Source organism: Rhipicephalus sanguineus, chromosome 1 (genome assembly GCF_013339695.2).
Source record: "Rhipicephalus sanguineus isolate Rsan-2018 chromosome 1, BIME_Rsan_1.4, whole genome shotgun sequence".
Classification (NCBI taxonomy): domain Eukaryota; kingdom Metazoa; phylum Arthropoda; class Arachnida; order Ixodida; family Ixodidae; genus Rhipicephalus; species Rhipicephalus sanguineus.
This window is the reverse complement of record NC_051176.1, coordinates 212,517,840-212,541,303: the sequence shown is the minus strand read 5'-3', so window position 1 is coordinate 212,541,303 and position 23,464 is coordinate 212,517,840. Positions and strand designations below refer to the sequence as shown.

At 40.4% G+C, this 23,464-nt stretch overlaps 1 protein-coding gene across 1 annotated transcript in view; it reads left to right on the top strand.

The window, feature by feature from the left end:
- The window catches only part of LOC119406926 (calcium-transporting ATPase type 2C member 1-like), a 119,337-nt gene extending 96,986 nt beyond the window's left edge, over positions 1-22,351 (top strand). The window contains 2 exon segments of the mRNA XM_037673721.2: positions 1,954-2,095; positions 6,822-22,351. Coding sequence (XP_037529649.2) covers positions 1,954-2,095; positions 6,822-6,946 — 267 coding nt within the window. The 3' untranslated portion in view covers positions 6,947-22,351.
- The last annotated feature ends 1,113 nt before the right edge of the window (positions 22,352-23,464 follow it).

Sequence of the window (23,464 nt, the reverse complement as noted above, 5' to 3'; positions counted from 1 at the left end):
TTTTTCCAGCTTAACGTGGTCTGGAGCCCTCTAAAATGCTACTGAGAGTAACTGTCCTCAAAGAATAATGTGAGCTTTCTAACTGGAAGGCTCAAACAGCCTTTTGTAAAATGTTGTGTAGCACGAAATGCTCACATAGTGGTACAGTAGAACCCCGCTGTTACGTTCCTCACTGCTGCGTTTTCCCGGCTGTTACGTCGTTTTCCGTCGGTCCCGGCATAACTCCCATAGGATACAATGTATTGGGAACCCCGCTGTTACGTCGTAACTGTCGGACCGTTCCCGTATGATACGTCGCGAAGTGCGCTCGGAGCCGACCGAGTGACTACCAAAGAGAGCGGCCATGGTGCATTTTCACGCAGCTTGGCCTCGTTTGACCGTAATATTAGGCGCATGAGAGGCGCAAGCAACAGAATCTTTCAATTGATGCAAACAAAAGCATGGCCTTCGAGATTCAAATTGCAAAGATGGCGTCTATGACGTAACTGCTCGCGAAAGCAAGGCCTTCGAGATTGGCATTTACTATTGACAAAAGCATAGCCTTTGAGATTTGTACTGCGCAAACATGGCGTGTATGACGTAATTGCTTGCGAAAGCAAGGCCTTCGAGATTGGCATTCACTTCTGCCATCGCGTTGGCGTAGACTCATCATCATCGTTATTTGTCGGAGAACGGGAGGAGTTCGAGCTGGTTGGAGCTCGCATGGTCGTGCGTGCGGTTCGCGGTCGGACTCGCCGCGCCAGTCGTGATTGCGTGTGCTTAGTTCTTTCATGCCTACAGCTGTTGGTGTTAAAAAAATCACATACGTTGATAACATTTCTGTGGATGAGGCCGTCCTAAGCTCCACGTTTCTATCCATCGACTAGATCGCGGCTGAGTGCGCCAATTTTCGTGCTGCTCGTAAGAATTGAAATAAAATTCTGTACCACTAAATATTTTGCCGTTTTTCCTGTTTTTCGGCTCTTACATTTCCCGTCTCTTACGTTTATTTCCTACGGTCCCTTCAAAAACGTATCAGCGGGGTTCTACTGTATATACGTATGATAACATTTCCAGAAGTCTATGCTGGCTCTTTCATTTCAGACTTCTATCAGTGGGATATGTTGATTCAATTTTCACTAGCTTTTGTCTGCATGCTCAAGATATCGGAAGAAATCACACTCTCAGGATTCTAAATATTTGTATATTATGAGTGCAAATGTCAATAGTGTTGCACAAAATTTTATCATGGTATAACCAAGCATGGATTTCGCATCAAATGCAATTAAAGTTATGAAAGAAAAGCTGAAAATTGTGTCAACTGCTGTGACCATAGATGGTGTTCTGCGGCGGTGCCAGCTAGAGCCACCGGAGCGCAGAAAGTGCCTCAGACCTTTTATCTTTGTTGCTGTGCTGCCGATAGGTCAGCTGCCGTCATGTGGTTGCTTTCAGCAATAGATTCCACCCCGTAACCAAACAGACCTACAGACAAAGGTACACGTATGCACTAGTGATGTGGTCTGATTTTGCATTTTCTGTAATTTAGGGCATATGTAGCTTTCATGTACTTGTAAATGTACCTATAAAGCACAAAAAGAATTGCCGTTTTGCTGGGCTTTAGGGTGTGGCAACCACCGGGAGTGCAGGAAAGCACTTATCATATTATTGCACAGGATGAAACGCAACAAGCTCACTCCTACATTGGGAAGTGTTTCCTCTGATGCACATTTGATGACGTGCAAAGAAGTATCATTTAACTTAAATGCTCGTGTAACTCAACGCAGGTTGGAGCTATAGGTTGTGTTTGTTGTAAGTTTGTGTTATAAACTAAAACATCGTTCAATGCAGCACCAATGTCATAAACATTGCTAAAAAACGTTACTTAAAAGAAAAATGTAATGGCTAGTTTCAGGACATCTTTTGACTTATGTGGAGTGCTGACTTGGTTTTTACTTGTCTCGTTTCCTTGCACAGACAAAGTCTGCATTCACCATTGGGCTCTTCAGCAACCGTATGTTCCTTCTCGCGGTGGCCTTTTCTGTAATAGGGCAGATGTTGGTCATCTACTTCCCACCACTGCAGAGGGTCTTTCAAACTGAAGCTCTAACTGCATTAGGTATGCCTTACTGCATGTCATTGCAAAGTCTCGGAGCTATTGGAGCTGCTCCCACTCTTCTCTATTTTTTCTTAACAGCTATAATTCACTCACATGTTGTCCGTTATGCTAACTTCCTATGTTTTATTCATTATACCGGGTGTTCAAAGTTAAGCTTTATGGTTTTCTTAAAATTCGGCACCAGGAAGAATGTAAAAATCACCTTTGCAGATACGTTATGTATGCAGGGGGACACAAAGTGAGACAATAATTATAGCTGTTGGCCGCCCAGTAAACTAAGATTGAATAATGAACTTTTTAGTGACTGCAGCAAGCAGGCATGTTTGTATTGAAAAGTTGGAGGCAGTCGCGTTTCTACACAGTTCCACTTTAAAGACTGCTTCTAGCATGTCTGTGCTCCGACATATCTTGCTGCAAAGTTTAAATGCGGTTTGCATGATTACACTCTCAAGGCAATGAGGATCGGGGCAATGTTCCTCCTTGATGTGTTGAGCAGTCATTGTTTGCTATCACCAGCCGGTAGTAAAAGGGTAACTGTTATCATCTTTGCCTGTGCCTTCGACTTGTCACATTAAACGCTGAACACAACTGCCGTGGCACATCAGGGAGGAGCATTGTGCCAGTGCTTTTGTTTGTCAAAAAACATGCAAAAGAAAGAAAGTATAAAGTTTTCTGGCAAGCAAAAAAAATATTATTATTAAATTTAATTTTATGTGCCATAATCATGATCTGATAATGAGGCACATCTTAGTGGGGAACTTGGATAAGTTTGACCACCTGGGTTTCTTAACGTGCACCTAATGTACATGGCCATTTGCATATTTTGCCCGCATCAAAATGTGCCCACTGGTACAGAAATTGAACCTGTGACCTCAAGCTCAAAAGCACAAATCACAATGCCATAGCCATCGAACTACCGCTGTGGCCATTGGCAAACAGGAGCTGTAGCCTACTTCCCATTGGCCCCAATCTATTATTTGCAGTTTGTCACAATAGTACATTGAAACAGTAGTATTGAAAATGCTACTGTTTAATGTTTTGTCATTTTGCAAGCTCATTTGTCATTTCTATTATCTCTACTGAAATTGCGGAAATTTACAAAGTATTGGACTCTGAAGGCCGGTATGACCATATACTGAAGATAGTAAATGAATTATCACCAATTTATGCCACCAAAGATACAACTTGCGAATTACAGAAAAAAACAAAAAAATTTGTTACATATGCATCTTGTCTCCAATCAAGCCCCACCACGGTGGTCTAGTGGTTATGGTGCTCGATTGCTGACCCGAAGGTCGCGGGATTGAATCCCGGCCGCCGCGGCTGCATTTTCGTTGGAGGCGAAAATGTTTGAGGCCCGTGTACTTGGATTTAAGTGCACGTTGAAGAACCCCAGCTGGTCGAAATTCCCGGAGCCCTCCACTACGGCGTCCCTCATAATCATGTTGTGGTTTTGGGACGTTAAACCCCAGATATTTTATGTAATCTCCAATCAAGGAGCTCTGGATAGCCGTTATCATGAATGTTAGCAGAGCCTGAAATAGGCCTAGTTGGTATAGCTTCATCTGTATGCTGTGTTCTGGCAGGTACTGTTGCAACAAAGTTAGTAGGGGGGAAAATAGGAAACACACCTCAAGACACATGAACTTGTAGTGTTTTTTGTTTTCTGCTTTATGTGTAACAATGCTTGCCAAAGAGCAAGATAAAGATGATATCATACCACCCAACTTCCCTAAAGTTTCTGTAGAGGTTACGAATCGGGGCTTATTCTATAAGTTTTTACAAATGTTGCGAATTTAAAAGGTGTTGAAATAATGAGGCACAAGTTGCAAAAAAATACATATACAAATACATATGCATTCAGCACACTTCACCATTCACATATGCACTTTTCATTTCCTGTGCCTGAGGCTCTTCACAATCGCAGTTGACAAGATTCCTCAGATTGCTGGGGCTCTCATCAATTACTCATAGTAATTGTTTATGTGAACAGATATTTAGTTCTGCAGACAAAAGCTAAATGTAGTTTTGTTTGTCAGTATCTGACCATGCCCTTGGAGGTCTTTTTGATGTTGAAAGGACTCTAGAGGAGTACTTGCTTCTAGCAACTTTATACAGACAAATTTTGGGCCAGGTAGTAGTTTAGTGGAAAAAAAATTACACCATCTCCCACTAAAGGGAACCATGTGGGGATGTGAAGCAGCACATGGGTAAACTTAAAATTCCGTTCATCACGGGCATCTTGCCCGATGTTAACGCGTCCTTGCAAGTAGTAGCAGTACAAACTTTATTGAACTGAAGGGAATTAGGGCGAAGGTGGGTGGGTCCCCTAGTCCAGGGCCCCACTGGCCTTTGCGGCTCGCTGGGCCTGATCGACTAGATCAACTTGGCTCTCCCGATCATTGCTTGCAAGCCAGACCTCCCACTGCCTCTCGAATGGGTTTCAAGTGGAGCACACAATGAATTCACTGTAGTTGCTGTTGCTGTTACTCGTCCCGAACTCTTGTTGGAGCACGCCACGCGGGTTCATCACGCGTCTGCAGAATCTCGTTGCCATCACGTGATTCCCCGACGCCATCACGCGATTGCTGAGAGAGTGTAAGGGGGAGAGGCCACAGCGTCTTACCCAGCCCTTTACATAGGCCCGAACACGCTGGCGTGTGCCAGCGCTTTCTGACTAGCATACAACGCGTTGGTTCATCGTGCGCCTGCAGAATCTCGTTCCCCGACGCCATCACATGATTGCTGAGAGAGTGTAAGGGGGAGAGCCACACCGTCTTACCCAGCCCCTTACACAGGCCCGAGTGCGCTAGCGCACGCCAGCACCTGCGTTATGCCAAGCTTGGACAGCACACGGCAGCCCGGGCCTCTAAAGTGCTCTGCACATATCATCATCAAGGCAGTCAAAGAACAAGAGTAAGAAGACTTCTCCTTGGCGCGAGCGCGCGCTCAGGTGGCTACGCCAGGGGTAGAAAGCAGGCGGTTGCCAATGGAACTACGGACACAGCCCAGCGCAAAAGCCGCTTCGCATCTAAAACATCTTTATTGGAAGGATGACCTTCAAGGGCATTCAAAATGTGGAGTAAACCTTAGCCATGCTTATCTGTTCACAGCAGGGAGTTTAAACCAGTGTTTTGAATATTCAGAGGGGGGCATGCAATACGAGGTGCTGTTCATCATGTCTTAGGCCATATTTGTTCTGCGTGCTGATTTGAGTAGTTTGACTACATCTAATACTTGCAATAGCTGAAGCGGTTAAAAATAAGTCATATTTGTGTGTAGTCGACTAATAGGATTCTCTAGCACTGCTGTTCCATTTTTTCCACTTTTTTGTTATCCAATGTGTCAGGACAACACTTGCATCTTCTCATCTTTTGTCAGTCCACATGGGATGACCATAGAGCACAGAAGGATTAGAGCATGTGCCTAAGAAAGATAGAGGCAATTTTTGCTATCTAGGAGCCATAGTCTGGGGTTAGTGACTTTTAAGGGGATGTCACAGGGTCTGTTTGGCATGCTGTTTGGAAAGTAAATCAGTACTATGGATTTTAGGTATGACAGTATGCCCTGGAACCCATTTTATAATGCTTTTGTTGTGTTAATGTAGGTTAGGCTGGTGAATACCTTGGGCTATTTGTGGCATGGTACTAGTTCTTCATATCAGTCTGTTCTAAGAACACTAGCTTCACTGCTCTTTACTATTGCAAGTAGGCTTTAAAAGAGTTGAATGCTGGGTGAGTTGGTGTTTGGACATTAATATCATCATAAGTAGCCCAACGAAACAGCACAACAGAAAGGAAGACGAACACAGGTGCAATTAAAGACAGATCCACAGGTTTATATATCCACAAGCTGTGCAGGCGCACCGTCACAGTGACCAATGGAGATAATCAAACAGGAAATTATCAAACCAGGCATGAAAGAAATTTCATTTCTGCATCGTACAGTACAGTTGATGTGTCGCTCCTCAATTGCTTTCCTGATAAAAAAATGCTTATTACAATTCAGGAGCCGTTTTTTGCTGACTGAGGCCTAGGATTTTTGTGCACCAGGAATGTGGTTCACAATTGGAGCATGCCATGCAGTGGTCATCAAGATGATTTCTCTTCTCATTAGTCAGATTTTTTGCATGCTCCCTGCACCTTAGCACCTGTGCCCGTTGCGCCTGTGTTCGTCTTCCTTTCTGTCGTGCCATCTTGTTGTCCTACTTACGATCATATTAATATTGCAAGTAGGGTCACCGTAATCGCGTTTCAAAAGGTCGCTAGCTCTGTGCATATAAGCGTGTTGTTTTCGGTCACTGCTCAGATTGTGGCGCTCTATATGTCAGATTTCTGCCACCTAAGTGAACTGAGTGCAGTTTATATCAAGTGAAGTATCACTAAAGTGGATTGCATAATAAATTAGAAGTGCTGTCCACCCCCTTTCTAAGCCCCTGTTTTTTTTGTGTGTGTGTGTGTGTCTGTGGGAGTTTTAGTATTTTAATGTTTACAGGTTTGTGAGGATGCATTATTTTAGGCATGGTTTTTGGTGTCTTGACGGACCAATTTTTTAGTTTGAAGATTTTCTAGAATATTCTTGTTAAGTGCAAGGAAAGGTGCCTTTAATAGAAAAGTGTGACAAATGTAAGATACTAATAAAGTAGACAATTTTATTGTCTCCATGTGAAAGTGATTTGTACATGTATGCAGTTCTTGAATCTTCCTTTTGCTCTTTTTTTTTTCAGATATCTGCCTTCTTGTTGGAGTATCATCAACAGTTTTTATTGTATCAGAGCTGAAGAAGTTCTTTGAAAGAAGCATATCGAGAAGGGTGCGGAAAAAGCAGTTTTTTGGCTCAGATTTTGTTTAAAGTACTGGGCCTTGACTGGTCTTTCTATAAGTCGATATTAGTCAATGCAGTCCCTGGATCTTTGAATGCCTTTATATTTTTTTTATGAATTTTAAGTTGGCTGGCAGTTCTTATTTTAGAAGTGGCCTTTTTTTTACTTGTGTCTATCATTGCAGTGTCAATGCACAAGTTCATTCAAACTAGACAGGAAAAGTTGCTAAGTGATGCAGCTCATTCATCATGAACTATGTAAATAGTTTTTTGTAAATAACTGCAATAGGGCAAGATCATGTGAAGAGCTGGGGAACTTTGCCTGATGACGTACGGTTTACACATTAAAGACTAGCCAATGGTTGTGGCATCATTATGAACAGGAAATATGCAAAATTCTTCTTCCCCTGCCCCCTTTATTTGACAAAGGTCCTCAATATATTCCTTTATCCCCCCTCCCTTCCCATTTGTTTTATTTCTTTCTGTAATTTACTTACATAGTTGTGTCAGCGATAAGTATATTCAGACATCTGCAACGTCTCAGTCATGCACATTCTTGGCTATTTTAGCGTAGCGCAGCGATATTAGTGCCTTGCAAATTACATCGTAGAGAACCAGCAGAATTTTGTCCTTTCAGTCTCTGCATATTTCTAAAGTGAAAAGTGTAATGTTTGTTTTTCATTTTTTTCTTTATATGTTAAGAGCACATCTAATTTATTAAAGTATCATAATTCACTGGCTCCTTGACAAAACTGCAATATAACATTCATGCCTAAAATAATAGCTAGTTGGATCGGAAAGGAAGAATATGATGTTCTTTTGTTTGGCCATAATTTTGCTTTTTCCATGGAGACTTCATTCTTGTATTTTACACTCAAACCTCATTATAACAAAGTCGCATCTGACACGAAAATAAGTTCCTTATATCCGAAAATTCGTTATAAGTGTACATTTGTGACACAGTATATATGAAAAGACTATTCTTCATTTACTTCGTTATAACCGATAATTCGTTATATCCGTCTTCGTTATATCGAGGTTTGAGTGTATGTACCCTTGTGTCACATCTGTAGACCGGAACTAGCCATGTTGATAAGGCTTATCTTCACATTTAGATTTTAAGGCTACAGCAAGCTCTCACTTCTGTTGTTGACGCTTTTGAGTGTCATGCCCAAGTGTGCCGTAGAACATTTCCATGCAGATCCCTGCCTACTCTCTGCCCATCCTAGCTGTGTTCAAGCTCGGAGAAAAATTACACATGGTTGCACAACGAAGTAGAGCAAGATAATGGGACACAGTAAAGATGGCAGACACGGCACAGAGTCTACTACATCCCATTGTTGCATTGTTTGTTCTGCTTTGTTATGCACCAACCAGTCCACTGAAGTACCCTCCTGGTTCCACAACACTTGCAGGAGTTCCTAAAGTAACCATTCTAGAGGTTTCATATTTCAAGGACAAATGCAGACTATCAACACTGCAGCTGTGGTTAAACTGTTCCATTATGGCACATCAATACTATTTTTAATGTAAAGTTTGAAGCATAAGCATATCCACAAGTGTTCTTAAATTAGCTTGAACTGAGAGCGCAACAAATCACACACACAAAGACAGTGATGGACACAAGAGCTCTGTTTCTCAAGAGTGCTGTGGTGTGGCTCTTTGTCTCTGTGTACATGATTGCTTGCACCCTTAGTTTCAGCAGTGCAGTACCAACAAGCCCAGAAGACAGTTTGTGTTGTAGCTATTCAAGGCAAACCAGTATGTTTCATCCGAGTATGAATCATAGGAAATATTTTTGTTGTATATGTCATAGGTGAATTTGTAGGTACTATACTCAATAGGTAGGCATTGTGTCCCAGTAATATTAGACCAGCTTACAGGGACACTAAAGAGCAAAACGATTTTTCTCATGTTAGTAAAGTACTCTTTCACGATACCAAAAACACCACGCTTGCTGCGAGAAGGTGCTTAGTAAGCGAGAAAATGTGCAAAAACAAAATGTCGGTGGCGACGCCACCTTGAAGTTTTCGCACCATTCGCCGGTCAGTCATATGTTTTGACGGCGCATACTAGGGATTATGTAGTTCCTAATCGGTAAAAATGAAGTACATTGTCCTCTGAGGGGGCCATAGACTTAACATACCAAGTTTGGGGAATTTTGTTGAGCCAATGGCGCCAAAATACAATAAATACACTGAAATCGGTGACGTAACGCGGAGAGAATTTTTAAATTTCACGCCGAAATCTCCCCGCGTGACATCACCAATTTTGGCACAAAATTTAAAACTTTAGCTTTGAACTTGATTAATAAACCTATGATGGCGAAATTAACGACATTAGAGTTCTCAGAGCACAATTTATCGATCTAAACAGATTCATTGTTTCTCTTTAGTGTCCCTTTAAGGAAACAAACACACCAAAAATATACAGCTACGAGACTTATACAGTATTTGGTCATCTGCCCCCTTCAAACAAGCCCCACAATTTTTGTGTACTAATTACTCATCTAATCAGAAAATTTATAGAAATTATGCAAATTGCTTAACATTAACTCTGGTGCTCTGGATGTGTCACTAGGTCACCAGTATATTTCCTGAAGCATAGCTGTGCACAGGAGAAACAAAGCATGGGAGACTGGGATGAGCTGCTTTAAAAACACAACATAAAATATGCGCCCCGACATTGGTGAAATGTTCTTCACACGCAGCTTTTGGCAGGTTGTGATAAAGTAGAATTGAAGAATCATGTACATATTATCACGCTCCTACAGGAACTATATTTTTCTAACCATTCAGCAGTAGACGTTAGGATGTTACCATATATCTGATGAAGTCTGTATGCATGATTTTTAAATTTAAAAACTGGGTTCACCAAAATCTAATAACTGTTAATATTTCAGGTATCCCATTAGTACATGTATGACAGTGCAATAGAAATAGCATCAATTCAAGCTTGAAATGTTTTGCATCCTCATTGCACGCAACAAAATTTAATGCAGGTAGCGTAGTTAAAGGGCCCCTCACCAAGTCTGACCATTTTCAGCTGGGGAGCGCAATGCATACCCTGGGCATTCACGATCACGTCTGCCAAAATTTGCAACGCTACGCGCCGCGGAAACAGGTCAAATTTCAAGCTGAACGCCGCTTTCCCTTCGTCTCGTGGGTGCGCCCAAAGAAAGAAGGGATGACGTACTACTAGGAATGGCGCTACGTAGATGTCAGTGCTCTGACGTTGCTCCTCTACGTAGACATCTGTGCTCTGACGTCGCCCACAGTAGCACGTGACACTGCAATAATTACTTTACGCGACATGTGTAGCTTGTGTAATTTGTTGCTTGAATAGATTAATGAAATTTGAGAGATATAATGACACACAAACGGAATGTGTGCATGTTTTTCTTTTTTTTTTTCTTTTTTACTGGAAATCGCAACGAGATACGGGACTAATCTGCCTCCATTTCGCACGCATTTCTGTTCTCTTGGTGTGCGCGTCGAGCAGACGCCAGCCCTGACAATGAAACTGTGTAATCTTCTACCCCATTCCAGCGCTTATTAGATTCATTTATCCTCCTGCATCTACCTAAATGTTCATGCAGCACTGGCTCTTCATACCGCTAGTCTCGTGCCCATACAAATGTCGTAGCTTTCATGCCCATCCCACCGAAACAGGCAGTACACCACAGAGAACGCCAACACAACGCCCACGGCCGCTACATAAAAAAAAAAAGGTAGCGGCCGTGCAACGCTGCTCGCGTGTTCGGGCTGGCTGGGGCACGTCATGCACACGTGATCATGCATGCGCATGACGTGTTCATGCGTATGCATCATGTGATCCTTCGGCTCCGATGCATCATGGTTTTGTGCCGCTACAAATTATTGTTTTTCTCAGCTCGTAATGAACAGATTTGAAAAAATTCTTGTGGCATAATGCTCTTCATTCGGCACACAACTTCCAGCGTCTAACTAAAATTTGGTATGTGGCCTGGTGAGGGGCCCTTTAAGGAAGTTAGGTTATATTTACTGTAAAAGAACTTGTTGTTGGGCTAGTTGGTACATCATTTTTATATTTACTATCCATCAGTTTCCTTTAACGCTTAAATTGACATTGTAGCCTCAATGAGCATTGTGCTAACAATGTGTGGAGGGCATATTTTTTCTCTTTCCCTTTCTCTGCACTATTAATTGTCGTAAGTGCCTTAAACAAAGTATTCATTAAAAATAATTCTTGTGCTCACCTATGCTTCTATACAAAACAAGCAAGAACCCAGGGTTGTGGAGTTTAGTTCACTCAGGACCTCATGAAAATGTTTTTAATATGAATAAATGTACTGTCCAATATCTTCTACAACAATTTAACGTAACTTGAAATTATTGAGACCAACTTTCTGTGTCCTGTTTTGGCCCACTAAAGGAAGTTAGCCTTATAGGCTTTAAACAACACTAAAAATGCCCATTGAATTTGGTTAGACTGATAACTTTTTGCACATGGTTGATATAGAATAACTTCACACAGTAGGATCAAAAATGTAACAGTCTTAAATATTTGCCCGTAATGTGTGTTTAAAACCTCTGAGATACACTTCTTGTTTTTTCCTGAAAAATATATGGTGGTGGCTAACCACATGATAAGCATGTAATTAGTAAACTAATGGGTTCTCTTTGAAATTTACAGGCCTGAAATCAGTTAACAAAAAAATACTAATGTTTGCTTTCTGTTTATCTGCCAGCTGGGATGTTCTGAATTAGAAAGACATACAGGTGGTTAGGCACACACACACTACAGTGTGCATTTATGGATTATTTTGTGAAGGGGAACAGATAGTGGTTTTCTAATAAAAGGATGAATTTGATGGCAAAATATAATGTTTCTATGAGTTATACTGTGCTTAGCACCGTTATTGCTATAGATATGTCAGAAACTGAAATGTCGATCAAGCAAATACAGTGGACATGGAGTGGGGCCTGTGGCCTTTCAATAGCTAGTGACAATAGCAACGTTACACAACTATTGGAAGAGGGATAAAGCTTTCTTTCAATTTGCACCAAGTTTCTAAAGACAGCATTTCAAATACTCAAATAAAAGTGCCATAAAAGATCTGGCCTAGATGTCAATGCTGCCAATCAGTCAAAGGTAACGTTATCAAAGAACTTGTACAAGTTATGCTGTGAGAAATCTCGTCATATTTTACAGTAAATTTTCGAGCTATTTCTACGTTTCTGATCTCTTTAGTTGGTTTTCTGCAATTCGATTGTCTTCTGTATAGTAAGATATGTCTATACTGCACGGTTTATCATATTATGATACATGCCAACTTTAGCTGAAAATTTTAGCTGTGGATTTATTTAGAAAAGTAAGCTTTCTTTGCACATATCTGGCTTTTAAAAGCTGGGCTGATTTTTTTTTTTTTTTTTTTTTTTCCGCTAGGATGTATAAAGATGACAATAAGGGGTCACCTGGCACTCTCGGCACTTTTAGGGAATATTATTTGAACATCCCATGCATCAAACTCAGTTTTACTCATGCACAAACTGCGATGGTGGTGACATGATTGCTTTAATGTTCCAGATTTTGTGGCCCCTATATATTGCATAATGTGAGAGAATTTCCTCAATTTCCATTTTTCTGATGTGACACTTGTTACAATGAGCCTTGGTTCTGCCATTATTGACTAGGTTCTTGAATTTAGAACAAGACAAGAGATGCAGAAACTTTCTTTCTTCTAATTTATGAAGAGATAGTTGCAAGCTGATTGAGCTGCCTCCTCTGCCATCATTTTTTTAATGCGAAACATTCTTTGGTTCATTCCATGCACTTGGCAGTAGGTAGGTTTTTGTCTTGTGCAATTTCCATCATCTTCATTCTAAAGAAAGGTTGTCCACTGGTGGGATTGAACCTTGGTGTGTTCCGCCACAGAAGCTCTATGCAGAAACCATTAATCATGATTGCATCTGCGACATTGTGTAGAATGCGCGAAACCATATGCATGTGCTATTTTCCATTTAGCTCCACAGTTACGACTTTCTTTTTTCTGTATCACATGTGGTATCAAGAAGCTGCTTATAAAAGTACTATGAGCATACAAGATGCTCTCATTGTTTTTTCATAGCAGACCGCATTTTTTTAGATGTGTTTCCAGTGTTAAAGGAAATCATCCTTAATACTAACTACAGGTTCTTTGTAAACATTATAGGCCAAGCTTTTCATTTAATTCATGGAATTCTTTTTTAGGAATGTTCCTTAGAACGCATATTTTTACTGGACACATTTATTATATGTTGCAGTATACTTTTATGTTCCCACTTTACACCACCTTTACAGACAAGCACTTTGACCCTGGCAGAAGTGTATTGTGTACAGTACTCACGTATTTAAGCATCACATTTTTTTTACTATAACTACTACTATGAGCAATTGCTCATAACAACGGCGTCATGTCGCTGCAAATCTGGCTGCTAAAGGTAATGTTGGCTTTGATGTAAGTGTTAAGTCAAAATTACACCAATATGACATGAAATGTAGATACTGGAAACGAAAGTATGTGCATTACTTAGCTCTAAACTTTCGCATTTCCATCTGTGAGTACTGGACATGCCACATTGCCTGTGGTTGTAAATTCACTGCATACGTTTCCTAGTGCAGTATTGTTTCTGTTCTGTTGTCTTTCTAAGAATAGGTAATATTTAACATCTTCACAAAGTTGACTGCATCTACTACAACATGTTGCGAACTTTACTACAGCAAAAGATGTTCTATGAGGGAGTAGCTTGGCCTTTCATTACGAAGTGAAGTTTGTAGTGGTCCTAAAAAAAATCTTGAAAACAAATGTTTTTTGAAAAGAAATGTTGTTTTGCCCTTCTTTACAAAAACGCCATTTTCTGGACTTTGAAAAGCTTAGTGTTTACATTTTTTCGTGTGTTTTTTAAATAACATTTTGTTCATAGAACTCTTTGTTCATCTGGTTGCTTTTCGTGCTTCTACTGTGATGCGAAAATCATGCCTTTGCATCTCTCATGCTGCTTGTAGAATGTTGCTTCTTTGTATAAATTCTTTCTCAGACCCTTAGGGAAATATCGAACCACTGCATGCTCTGTCAAGTATTCAACACAACATGAACCTCCTATTATAGCAAGATTGGCTAAATGATTTGTTCTTGTAGGATGCATTCATTCATTCTTTATTCCACACTCATGGGTATTACAAAGTGGTGTGTTTGCAATAGTTGAAACAAAAGGTGAAGAAACACAGACACTTCTTCCGTGAAAGCAGATGAGCAGGTGATGGCAGCAATGTCATAAGGAAAGCTTTCTTCCAGTCTACAGTTGCATGAGGGAAAAAAGATGAAAATGTGATAGTGTGCACTTTGCGGCGAGCGGCATTTAAAAAATAACTTTTGTGATGTGATATCCATGCCGGTAAAAAGATGTATAGTGAGAGGACGAGGGGACTGTAAAAAAATCTGTGAAATAATGATAATCTGGAAATTCGGCGTCTATACGAAAAAGATGGTAAATCGAAGGCTGCTTTTAAGGATGATATGCTGGTGTCTTATGAATCACAAGTTGGTTACACAGCATGAACATTTGTAATCTCAGAGCTAAATTTTTACATTCCAGTAAAACATTTCATTTTACGATGGTAATGTACAGTCGCACTGAATATGACTTGCAACACTGGAGCGTGTGGCCTCATGAGCTCAAAGATTGTGCATGGCTTTCACTAGCCTTTATTTTGTGGGTACTGGGCTTGCTGCGTCCCATCCGCAGTCAAAGCAAGGAAGACGGAGGCTTCAACTCGCAACAAACAACAACAACAATTTATTTAACTCTACGCTGCATACGGCGGGGCCGGTCCAGGCACACGAGACGACGAGGCGACGACCATGATCGGCGGCAGCAGCAATCGGCCAGCGCGGGTGGCCGCATCCGTCCTTCCTGGCGTCCCAGGCACGTCTCTCCTGGGCAGCGCGCAGGCTGCCCCTTTTAAGCCGCGCAGCTGGGCCACGCGCACTGCCTTTGCGCAGCACGGGGCGCTATCTCGCGATAGCCGGTGGGCGTGGTTCCCACAATTTCCACAACTAAATGACGTTCTGTCACTTGGCGATGATACCCAATAACAAAATCTCATTTAGTTGTGGAAATAAGGGCAACTTCAAGCCATGCACAGTCTTTGAGCTCGTGAGGCCACGCGCTGCCGTGTTGCAAGTCATATTGAGCGTGACAGTATGTGCTAAGCTTTGTGTTTTATACAAGTAGCACAAATATTGCTGCTGAACATAATTTAGCTTTGATAGTACTTTTTGTATCTGCACTGTACACAATAGGGTTCCTTGCTAGTAACATTTTTAGCATTCAAACAAACAAGTATTTGCTTTTGGGCTTGCCCTTTGCTGTCACTTCTTCCTTCCTCTATGTATTTAGCTTTTTTTTTTTTTACGGTTTTCATATCCTTACCTAGCCACATTATACAAAAAGTGCACTGTTTTTAAGCCATTTGTAGTGACCATGGGAGTTCAGAGCTAAAACATTTGCTCCAACAAAGTGAGAGCTTGCTGTTTAGGTATAGAGCAACAGAGCCTATTCAAGGTGGCTAGTAAAGAGTATTATATTATGTATATTTGTCTATACTTTTAAATGAGAACTGTCATTACTGGGTTCTTGCCATTTTTTGGTGATATGTAGCTAGACAGATAGCAGCGAGAAAATTTTCAATGCTAACCCCTTCAGGCGTGAATTGTGATGGACTGTCTATAATATAATGTGTCAAAAGGACACAACTTTATCCCAAGTCACTCGATATTCTATTGCAAGAAAGAATCTGGTAGTGTGTTCATTTGAACATTGCTTAGTGATTTATCTAAATTAGAAGGTAATTTAACGTCTATTTAATCTGAAGTCAGTCATATTTTATTTTTACATAAAAAGAATCAAATGTGAAACCTGAAGTACATGCATAATTTAATATTGGTTGTATTCATTTCGAGCAAATAAAAATTGTACTTTTGACATAGCTGTTGGAACACAGCATGTTGGGCGACTTGTCTAACATGGTAGTGCCTTTAGCAAAGCGATTGTCTGCAGCAATACGCAGTGCATTGAAGTTAAGTGAAGACACATTGAACATGCAGGAGGTTCAATTCGTCCAAAGTTCAGTGTCTCTTGCTTTTTCTTGGTGACCAATCAGCAGAACTAGCAAAAACAAGTTGAGTGCACAAATATAGATGCTTACACCACGTCTAAAGGGGTTAATTTGGCTGATCTTAAATATGCTAATAACTTTCGGATCAACTTTACCGCACATGTAGTTGTAACATTCAAGCCAAGGAATAGTTAAGCCATGTCTGCTTAGCAAGTAACTAATGCCACTTTTGTAATGTTCATCAATCTGTTAAAATATACCGCTGTTTCAGTCAAGATCGTTCCAAAGCGTTACAGACACGCCTTTGGAAAACTTAACTGGAATACCAATGTATGCCATAGCACATTTTAAAGGGGCCCTGCAACACTTTTTCAGCATGGTCAGAAAACACTGCCAATCGGTATTTGAGGCTCCTGAGAACACGCGAGCCAAACATTATAGCACAGCACACCGCCTGGAATTTACAATTCATTCTCAAAGTCGGCTAGAAATTGTTCTCTCTTCTTTCTACAAATGATGCCGTATATCCAAATTCGTGGCCATTGGTTGATATGAGCATCGTGGGCTGCATAGTTACTGCGGCCGCCGCGGGAGGTTGCCATGTGCCCGCGTGTGTGCTTGCAGTCACACGGAAAGTAAGCTGCGCGTTCGAAGAATGAAAAAAGAAAAAGTGCTCAAGGTCATGGCGCGCACGTGACGCAACTTCTTTCCCCCGTGCCATCCCTCCCTGCTTAGCTTCCAGTGCATTTGTCAGGACGAGAGAAGGGAGAAAGCAATTACGACAAATTTCTGTAACTCCACTCATACTTGATGGATTCTAAAAATTATTGCGGCGTTCCATTCGTGAGGCAATAAATTCCATTAGTGAAGCCATTCGATGGTTACTTGGAAAAGTGTTGCAGATTGCCTTTAAGGTTATATATGTCAAAAGTGGCAATAGTCACACTAAAAGAGACTATTATAATTTTTAGATGGATGCTTATGAATTCTACTATCTCTTAGTTGTAGTTGTCGCCTACCGTTCATAAATAATTAAAGTACTTGAGGTATGTTCTTGTATAGTTCTTGCAGATAGCATTTTCAGACGTTTAACATTTTACTTCTGTGATCACTTTTTTTTTTCCAGTCTTAATTTTGTTGCAGCTTTTAAGATCTTTCTACAATATTCAAACTTTCCCACATCTGCCCTCTTCAGGCAAAACGCTGTTTTGTCCAACTTCATGTTCCTTTTGCTTTCTCTGATTCTTTGTGATAGCAAAATGTATTGCAAGGCTAGTGCAAAAAAAAAAAAATGGCTTGCACACCTGAAAAACTAGTTTCTCATATTGCTCTTGTGTGTGTGTCATATTTCCATTGGAGAAAGTGTTCTTTTTATCCTAGCATAGGAAGCAAATGAAGTGATAATGGAAAACATACCGAATTCAGCTTTTTTTTTTTTCTTTGCTACACTGCTTTGATGACACAATATAAAAGAGAGAGTGAAAATATACAGCTGTGCATGTCGGGTACATATGGCATAAGCAAAAAGGTTGAGAAAACTATCAAGTATAGTAAAAGTAATTATTAATGGTATTGGATTGTCACACGTGGCAGTTTCTTTTTATGCATGTAAATATAAACATATACTTTAGTGCCTCCGATTCTGTGCTCATGTCATTGCATGGCACATACCGTAGTGTTACTTGTACTTCTATTATCTTGTTTGCGCTTTAACCCATTCCATGCCAAGGACAAGCTGAGCTCGTATACGGCACCTTACCTTCTCTTGCACAGCCATGGACGAGCTGGCTTCATCTGTGTTGGTGCTTTGCCGTGCTCTAGTAGACGGCAGCACACGTCTCACTAGGCACTGAAAATAGTAGCAAGATTGTTTACACAAAGAAATTAAAATAGTTGGCAAGAGATCCACAATAAAAAATTGTGGCATTTTGGCCGCATTTCGATAAAGGCAGAATACTAGGGGCCCGTGTACTTTGATTTAGGTGCACGTCAAAATTTCTGGAGCCCTACACTATGGTGTCGTTCATAATCATGTCATAGTTTTGGGACGTAATACCCCAACAGTTATTTTTGGTCGGAGTTTGTGTGGCAAAGAAGTAAAGTCACATTGAGCCAGAGTCAAAATCTTTTTTGCAAATTTTACATCAGTAGCATGCAACATGTGAATCTGAATTTTCTAAATTCTTAAGGCTACTTGCAGCATGTTTGTCTTTCTCAGGAGATATTCCTTTTTGCCTTACAGTCTCACAAATAAAAAAATATTTCGTACATCTCATTATTGACACACATGCAGTAAATTTATATGTGCGACTTAAAGCTCATCTGTTCTTACTATGCACTTGGTAATCTGGAAGAGCAGTCTTTTATGTTGAGAATCTTGTGTATAAAATACCATTCGCATAGAAAAATGAATAGTAGTAGTAGCAAGTGGTTGTTTATTTAGAGAACTATATATGCATGTATAAATAAAGGAAAAGGAAATTTTCCTTTCATTTTATTTATTCATGCACATGTAATCCTCTAAATTAACATCCATGTACTATAACCACTCTTCACGATTTCTTACCATAATATGGTCCGGTATAAAGGTAACCATGAAAGGGCAAATGGGTGGTGTTTGTACGAGAGTCTGAAATTAAAAACAAGATAAAGGAAGTGTCTAGGCTTTGGGGCCTGGCTTTCTCGCTAGATATAAGCATTACAAATAGATAAGCATGCTGCATATATAGTATCACGTAGTGACGATTGTGTCCGAAAAGTATGATGCTGATGTGTGGCTAAAAAAAAGTCGAATATGAAATGCTTCCGAAATGTAGTGCCTGGAGAGCACGCAAAACTGCCTCTCTGCAGTCTTTCATGTCAACATGCCATGCAGCAAAAAGAAGGTGTAGGAAGAAGAGAAAGTGGTTTTGGGTTGGGGGGATGTGTTTGTCTGAAATGTCAAGAGGGCTGTTGGCTACTACACCAGAGAAGGCCAGAGAGAGAGAGAGTGATGAAAGAATGCATAAAAGGTAGGGGGTTTAACCAGAAATGTCCAGTGTGCTACTCTACACAGGGGGCTAGGAGAATGGACTACAACAAGAAAGAAATTGAGATACATAAACAGAACACATGCACAGAATCACTGCTGTTCAAAGCACAGGACAATACTTGTCGGTAAAACCATTCATGCAGGTTTGTTGTTTGTAAGAAGTGAACAACACATTCGTAGTTGCAACAGAAATGTTAGCTATAGGCAATGGTCAGGGTAGTGGAAGAGAGAGCCTTTGCGTTGGCAATACATTATCTCTCCACACACTTGTTTTTCGACATTGTATTCATTTGTATTTCTGCTACTGATGAACGTTTTAGAAAATCGTGGTTGAACACTTTCTAGATCGCACTATGAATTTCTCATACTTTTAATGTGTAACCAAAATTTTCTATCAGAGTTATGTGCAGAAGCAGTAAACTGCCATGTGTGCTTAGGCAAACCTCATTGCCAACACTGATGTAATAGCTGCACCAATTACGCCAAACTGCCAATAGGTGAAACCTCCTACATGCTGCTACATTTTTGTAAAAATCTCATAACTTGCGCCGAGCATACACCAAGATGTTCTTGCGGAGAAAAAGAAGACTGAACGTGCTTGCAAATCATATTTAAGTTAACACTAATTTCGAGTGCATTGGATCATATTGACAAGTGCTATGTAGTTTAAGTAGTTGCTAGATGCAACCCTGCCAAGCAATCCACACTGGCCCTTACTGCGTAAATGAAGTTTTCTGCTACAACTAGGCCATACTACAAGATTACACTAATATGTTCGGTAAAATAGCTTCTCATTTTTGTGGACCAAGCTAGAGAAAAGTAATACATGGTGCAATTGAAAAATCATGGAAGACACTCTATTTGATTGATTCCATTAATTACAGTGGGCAGTACATGTATGTTCTCGAATAGACCATTTATTTAGATTTTTCTACAAAAAATTGTACCACTATTTGTTGTAAGATACTTCCATAAAAGTTCATGCAGGGGGCTTAATTGTCAAGTTCAGTCTGACCATACAATCGCCATACTTTATCAACAATTTTACACACTGCAATGGACTGTGGGATTCTGCTGAGAAAGCATGGTGCCCCAGCATCCGGGCATCTCGGTTCTGTTTCTCGACCGCAGCAACAGTTCGTGTTTGAGAACTTGTCAGAGTTAAATACAAAGCCTTCTATTACCGCATATTTCATGGAGCACAAATTAGACTTCGGACACAAAGGACCAATTAGTAAAACCTGTATTTTATTAACTGTCCATGAACACGTATCTTAACGATTCTCTCCATAAAGCATAACCGCAGGCACTTCACCACGCAGTGAAGGCCTATAGGTTCTGAAAGCACTAACCTCATCAGAATAGTAGTTCTGGATAGTAAACAGAATACATGGAAAATTTACACAGCTTGTGCTTCCAGTACTCTAACAAAAGCATCAGGGAAAGTCATATTCATTTACAAATATGAATTCCAGGAAAATGTTGAGTGCCCTGAGGTCACGGGGCTAAAGAAACTTAAGGCTGTCCACAGAAAAATGAAGAGCAGTAACTTAATTTCATCTTTTGCGATATACTAAGTAAACATGCATTTATTTGTCCATAAATCTGCTAAACATGTGGTACAACTGTTCCAGCTTAGAGACAAATAGTCGCGCTTGAAGCTGTATGCTTGGTAACTACCCCAAAAGGTTGTTACGCTGCTCCAAAGCAAGGTTTTCGCTGCTCCAAAAGCTGCGCCCAAGTGGCTTTGGTCGATCACACCACTGACCACATACTTTTACTGTACCCATTGGTTTACTATTGCACGGCCATGCGTCTTCCTTTATTCTATTGCGTGGCATGTCACCGAAGCACACTAAAGTGTACCAATTAGCCCTGAATTCTTGATCATTTTAATGCACATTAAAAGACTGTGTCGTCAACATTGGTCCGGAATGCATCACTACCATATCCCTCATAGCTCGAATGTTGTTTTTAGATGTTAATTATGATCAACTAATCATTATCAGAATGTTTTCTTATTCTCTGCTTAAACTTAGCTGCCCTTGCTTAATACCATCTATGCACCTTTGTTTCTCTATTTGTCCCTGCTTCTCTGTCATTTTTCTGTTTTTTGTATACAGGAGCTTATTGTCTCATTCTTAGTCAAGGCAGCAAAGGTTTGCAGTCTGATGTGACAAAAAAAAAGTTGTTGCCATTTTCATACTTTTGAAGCTAGTACTTCAGAGTAACCACAGGCTGACTCTTATAGTTCCTTATCAGGAACAGATGGCACTTTAAGCTAAGTGTGGCACTACATTACAGTGCTACCATGTTTCATTAATTAGGGTCATGTCGAACATGGGCATGGAGCAGTAGCAGGTTGTCACATCACAAAGGTATGGGGAACACTTTTATTCAACTGTGACAGCAATGGAAAGTACACACTTTCACTGTGGCCCTCTTGCAAATATGTGCTGTATCATTGTGTACTGATCTATGGTAGAAATGGTACACAAAGCGCAAACGTTTGTCCTCTAAGTGTACTTTTTAATTATTATATTTTGGTTTGTTTAAACATATGACTGACCGTGTGTGCCATAAATGCTTGCACCAGGAAAAAGATTGCTGCATTATTGCCCAGATGCTACACAGACTGATTTACTGTGACATGTTATTAAAGTGAAAATGAAATGGCACCAAAACAGGACACAGATAATGGACACACACCAAGTGCTGTTTTTGTAATTCTATTGTCTCTGCCATGTCTCATTGTTATCCAGCTTTGCCTACCACCCGTTCATATGAACTCTATTTTACAATTCTCTTATGCTCTGTACAATAATTCTTGAAAGGTGTGATTTTGTTTACAACCAATATGTCTGGTTTCCGAGAATTTATTTAGATCTACATAATTCAGTGAACTTGCTACACTGCAATGCTTTACAACACACCTCCACAACCAAATTTTGTGCCATCAAAGCACGTGTGATAGTGCATCCTTGATGATGCTTTTTGAAGGAGCTATAGCACTGTACAGAATTTCCAGAAGCTGCTTTTGCAGTGTGAGTTGTGATTAAGCTACAAAATGTTGCAATACATATTCACTGCTGAGTGTAGAGCAACAATCTCCTACACAGAAGCTTTGCCTTGAACTGCTGTGAAGGGACTTTGTATGTTGTGACCAAACTAAACTCATCCTGTGCTTGCTTGTTGCTGCCCAAACCTTATTATGTTGCAACTGTGCTTGAAGGCTTGCATTAAAAATAAAATACTTATTTCTAGCAAGTATAGATGCTCAGCTATTCTGCCCGGTTGTTGAGTGAAAAAATGGTTTCGTGGAATTGTCAGTGAAAAGTGCTCTGGATTTATCATGCGTTGAATCTCACATCATGCCTGCAATTTTTTACATTGTCATTAAAATAATTTATGCATAATGTGTGTGTCTAAGTGTTGACTGTACTTTCTACATGGCCATTCCAGGATAACTGTCACACTGACTAAACATCCACACTTGAAGTGACATAATGTGCCTTTTTTGATCTTCACCATGCTGAGGTTAGTTGGAGCCTACTTTGACAAACGCAAGAATGGGTAGATGTTGTTGTGTGCTAACAGATTTCTGGTCTACATTTCATTTGTTTCATGCTCCCTGAATGAATGAACAACGGTAACGTTATTCGGTACCCTTTCAGCCTAGCACCATATGTGTCCAGCAGCGTACGCTTGCACTTTGCACTGCATGTGAGAATATGTGCATCTCAGCACTAGCAAGATGTGGTGCACATGCACTTCAAGCTTTCAGATATAAAGCACTGCACATGTGGAAGACAACCGCAGGCCTGTACTGTATTTAGGTAGTTCCTGGAGGCTGGGATTACAAATACAGGGTGCACTACGTGGAGCACATAATGCATAAAGCTTCATATCCAGTGTATGTAACTATACTAGCATCTTAACGGTGGATGCATTTTCAAAGAAACACTGGACAGCAACACCAAATCGGTATATTTTGTTTCCTCTGCTTTTTTTTTTTCTTCTAAAGCAGTTCAATTCTTCAAATACGAAATTTCACCTTTCCTTCCTTATTGCCAAAACTAGCACTGGCATGTCAGTAGCTGCTGTAAGCTTACAATAGAGCAGGCTTTGAATTGTCAGCTTCTGCCAGCAGACAGCATTCCTTCCAGTTTGCTGTTAGCATGCAAGCATTTTTTTTAACTGGTCGAACTGTAGAATCTTCAGTATGTTACAGCGAGGATTAATAGCATTTAGGAATTGGCTTTTGAATTTAGTGATGCTTTCTTTGAATTTATGGTGGCAGCAATGGTAGGCATCATTGCTGCCACCATAATCTACTTTGCTGCAGCAAACTGTGATAGTGCTTTAAGTGGATGCTTAAC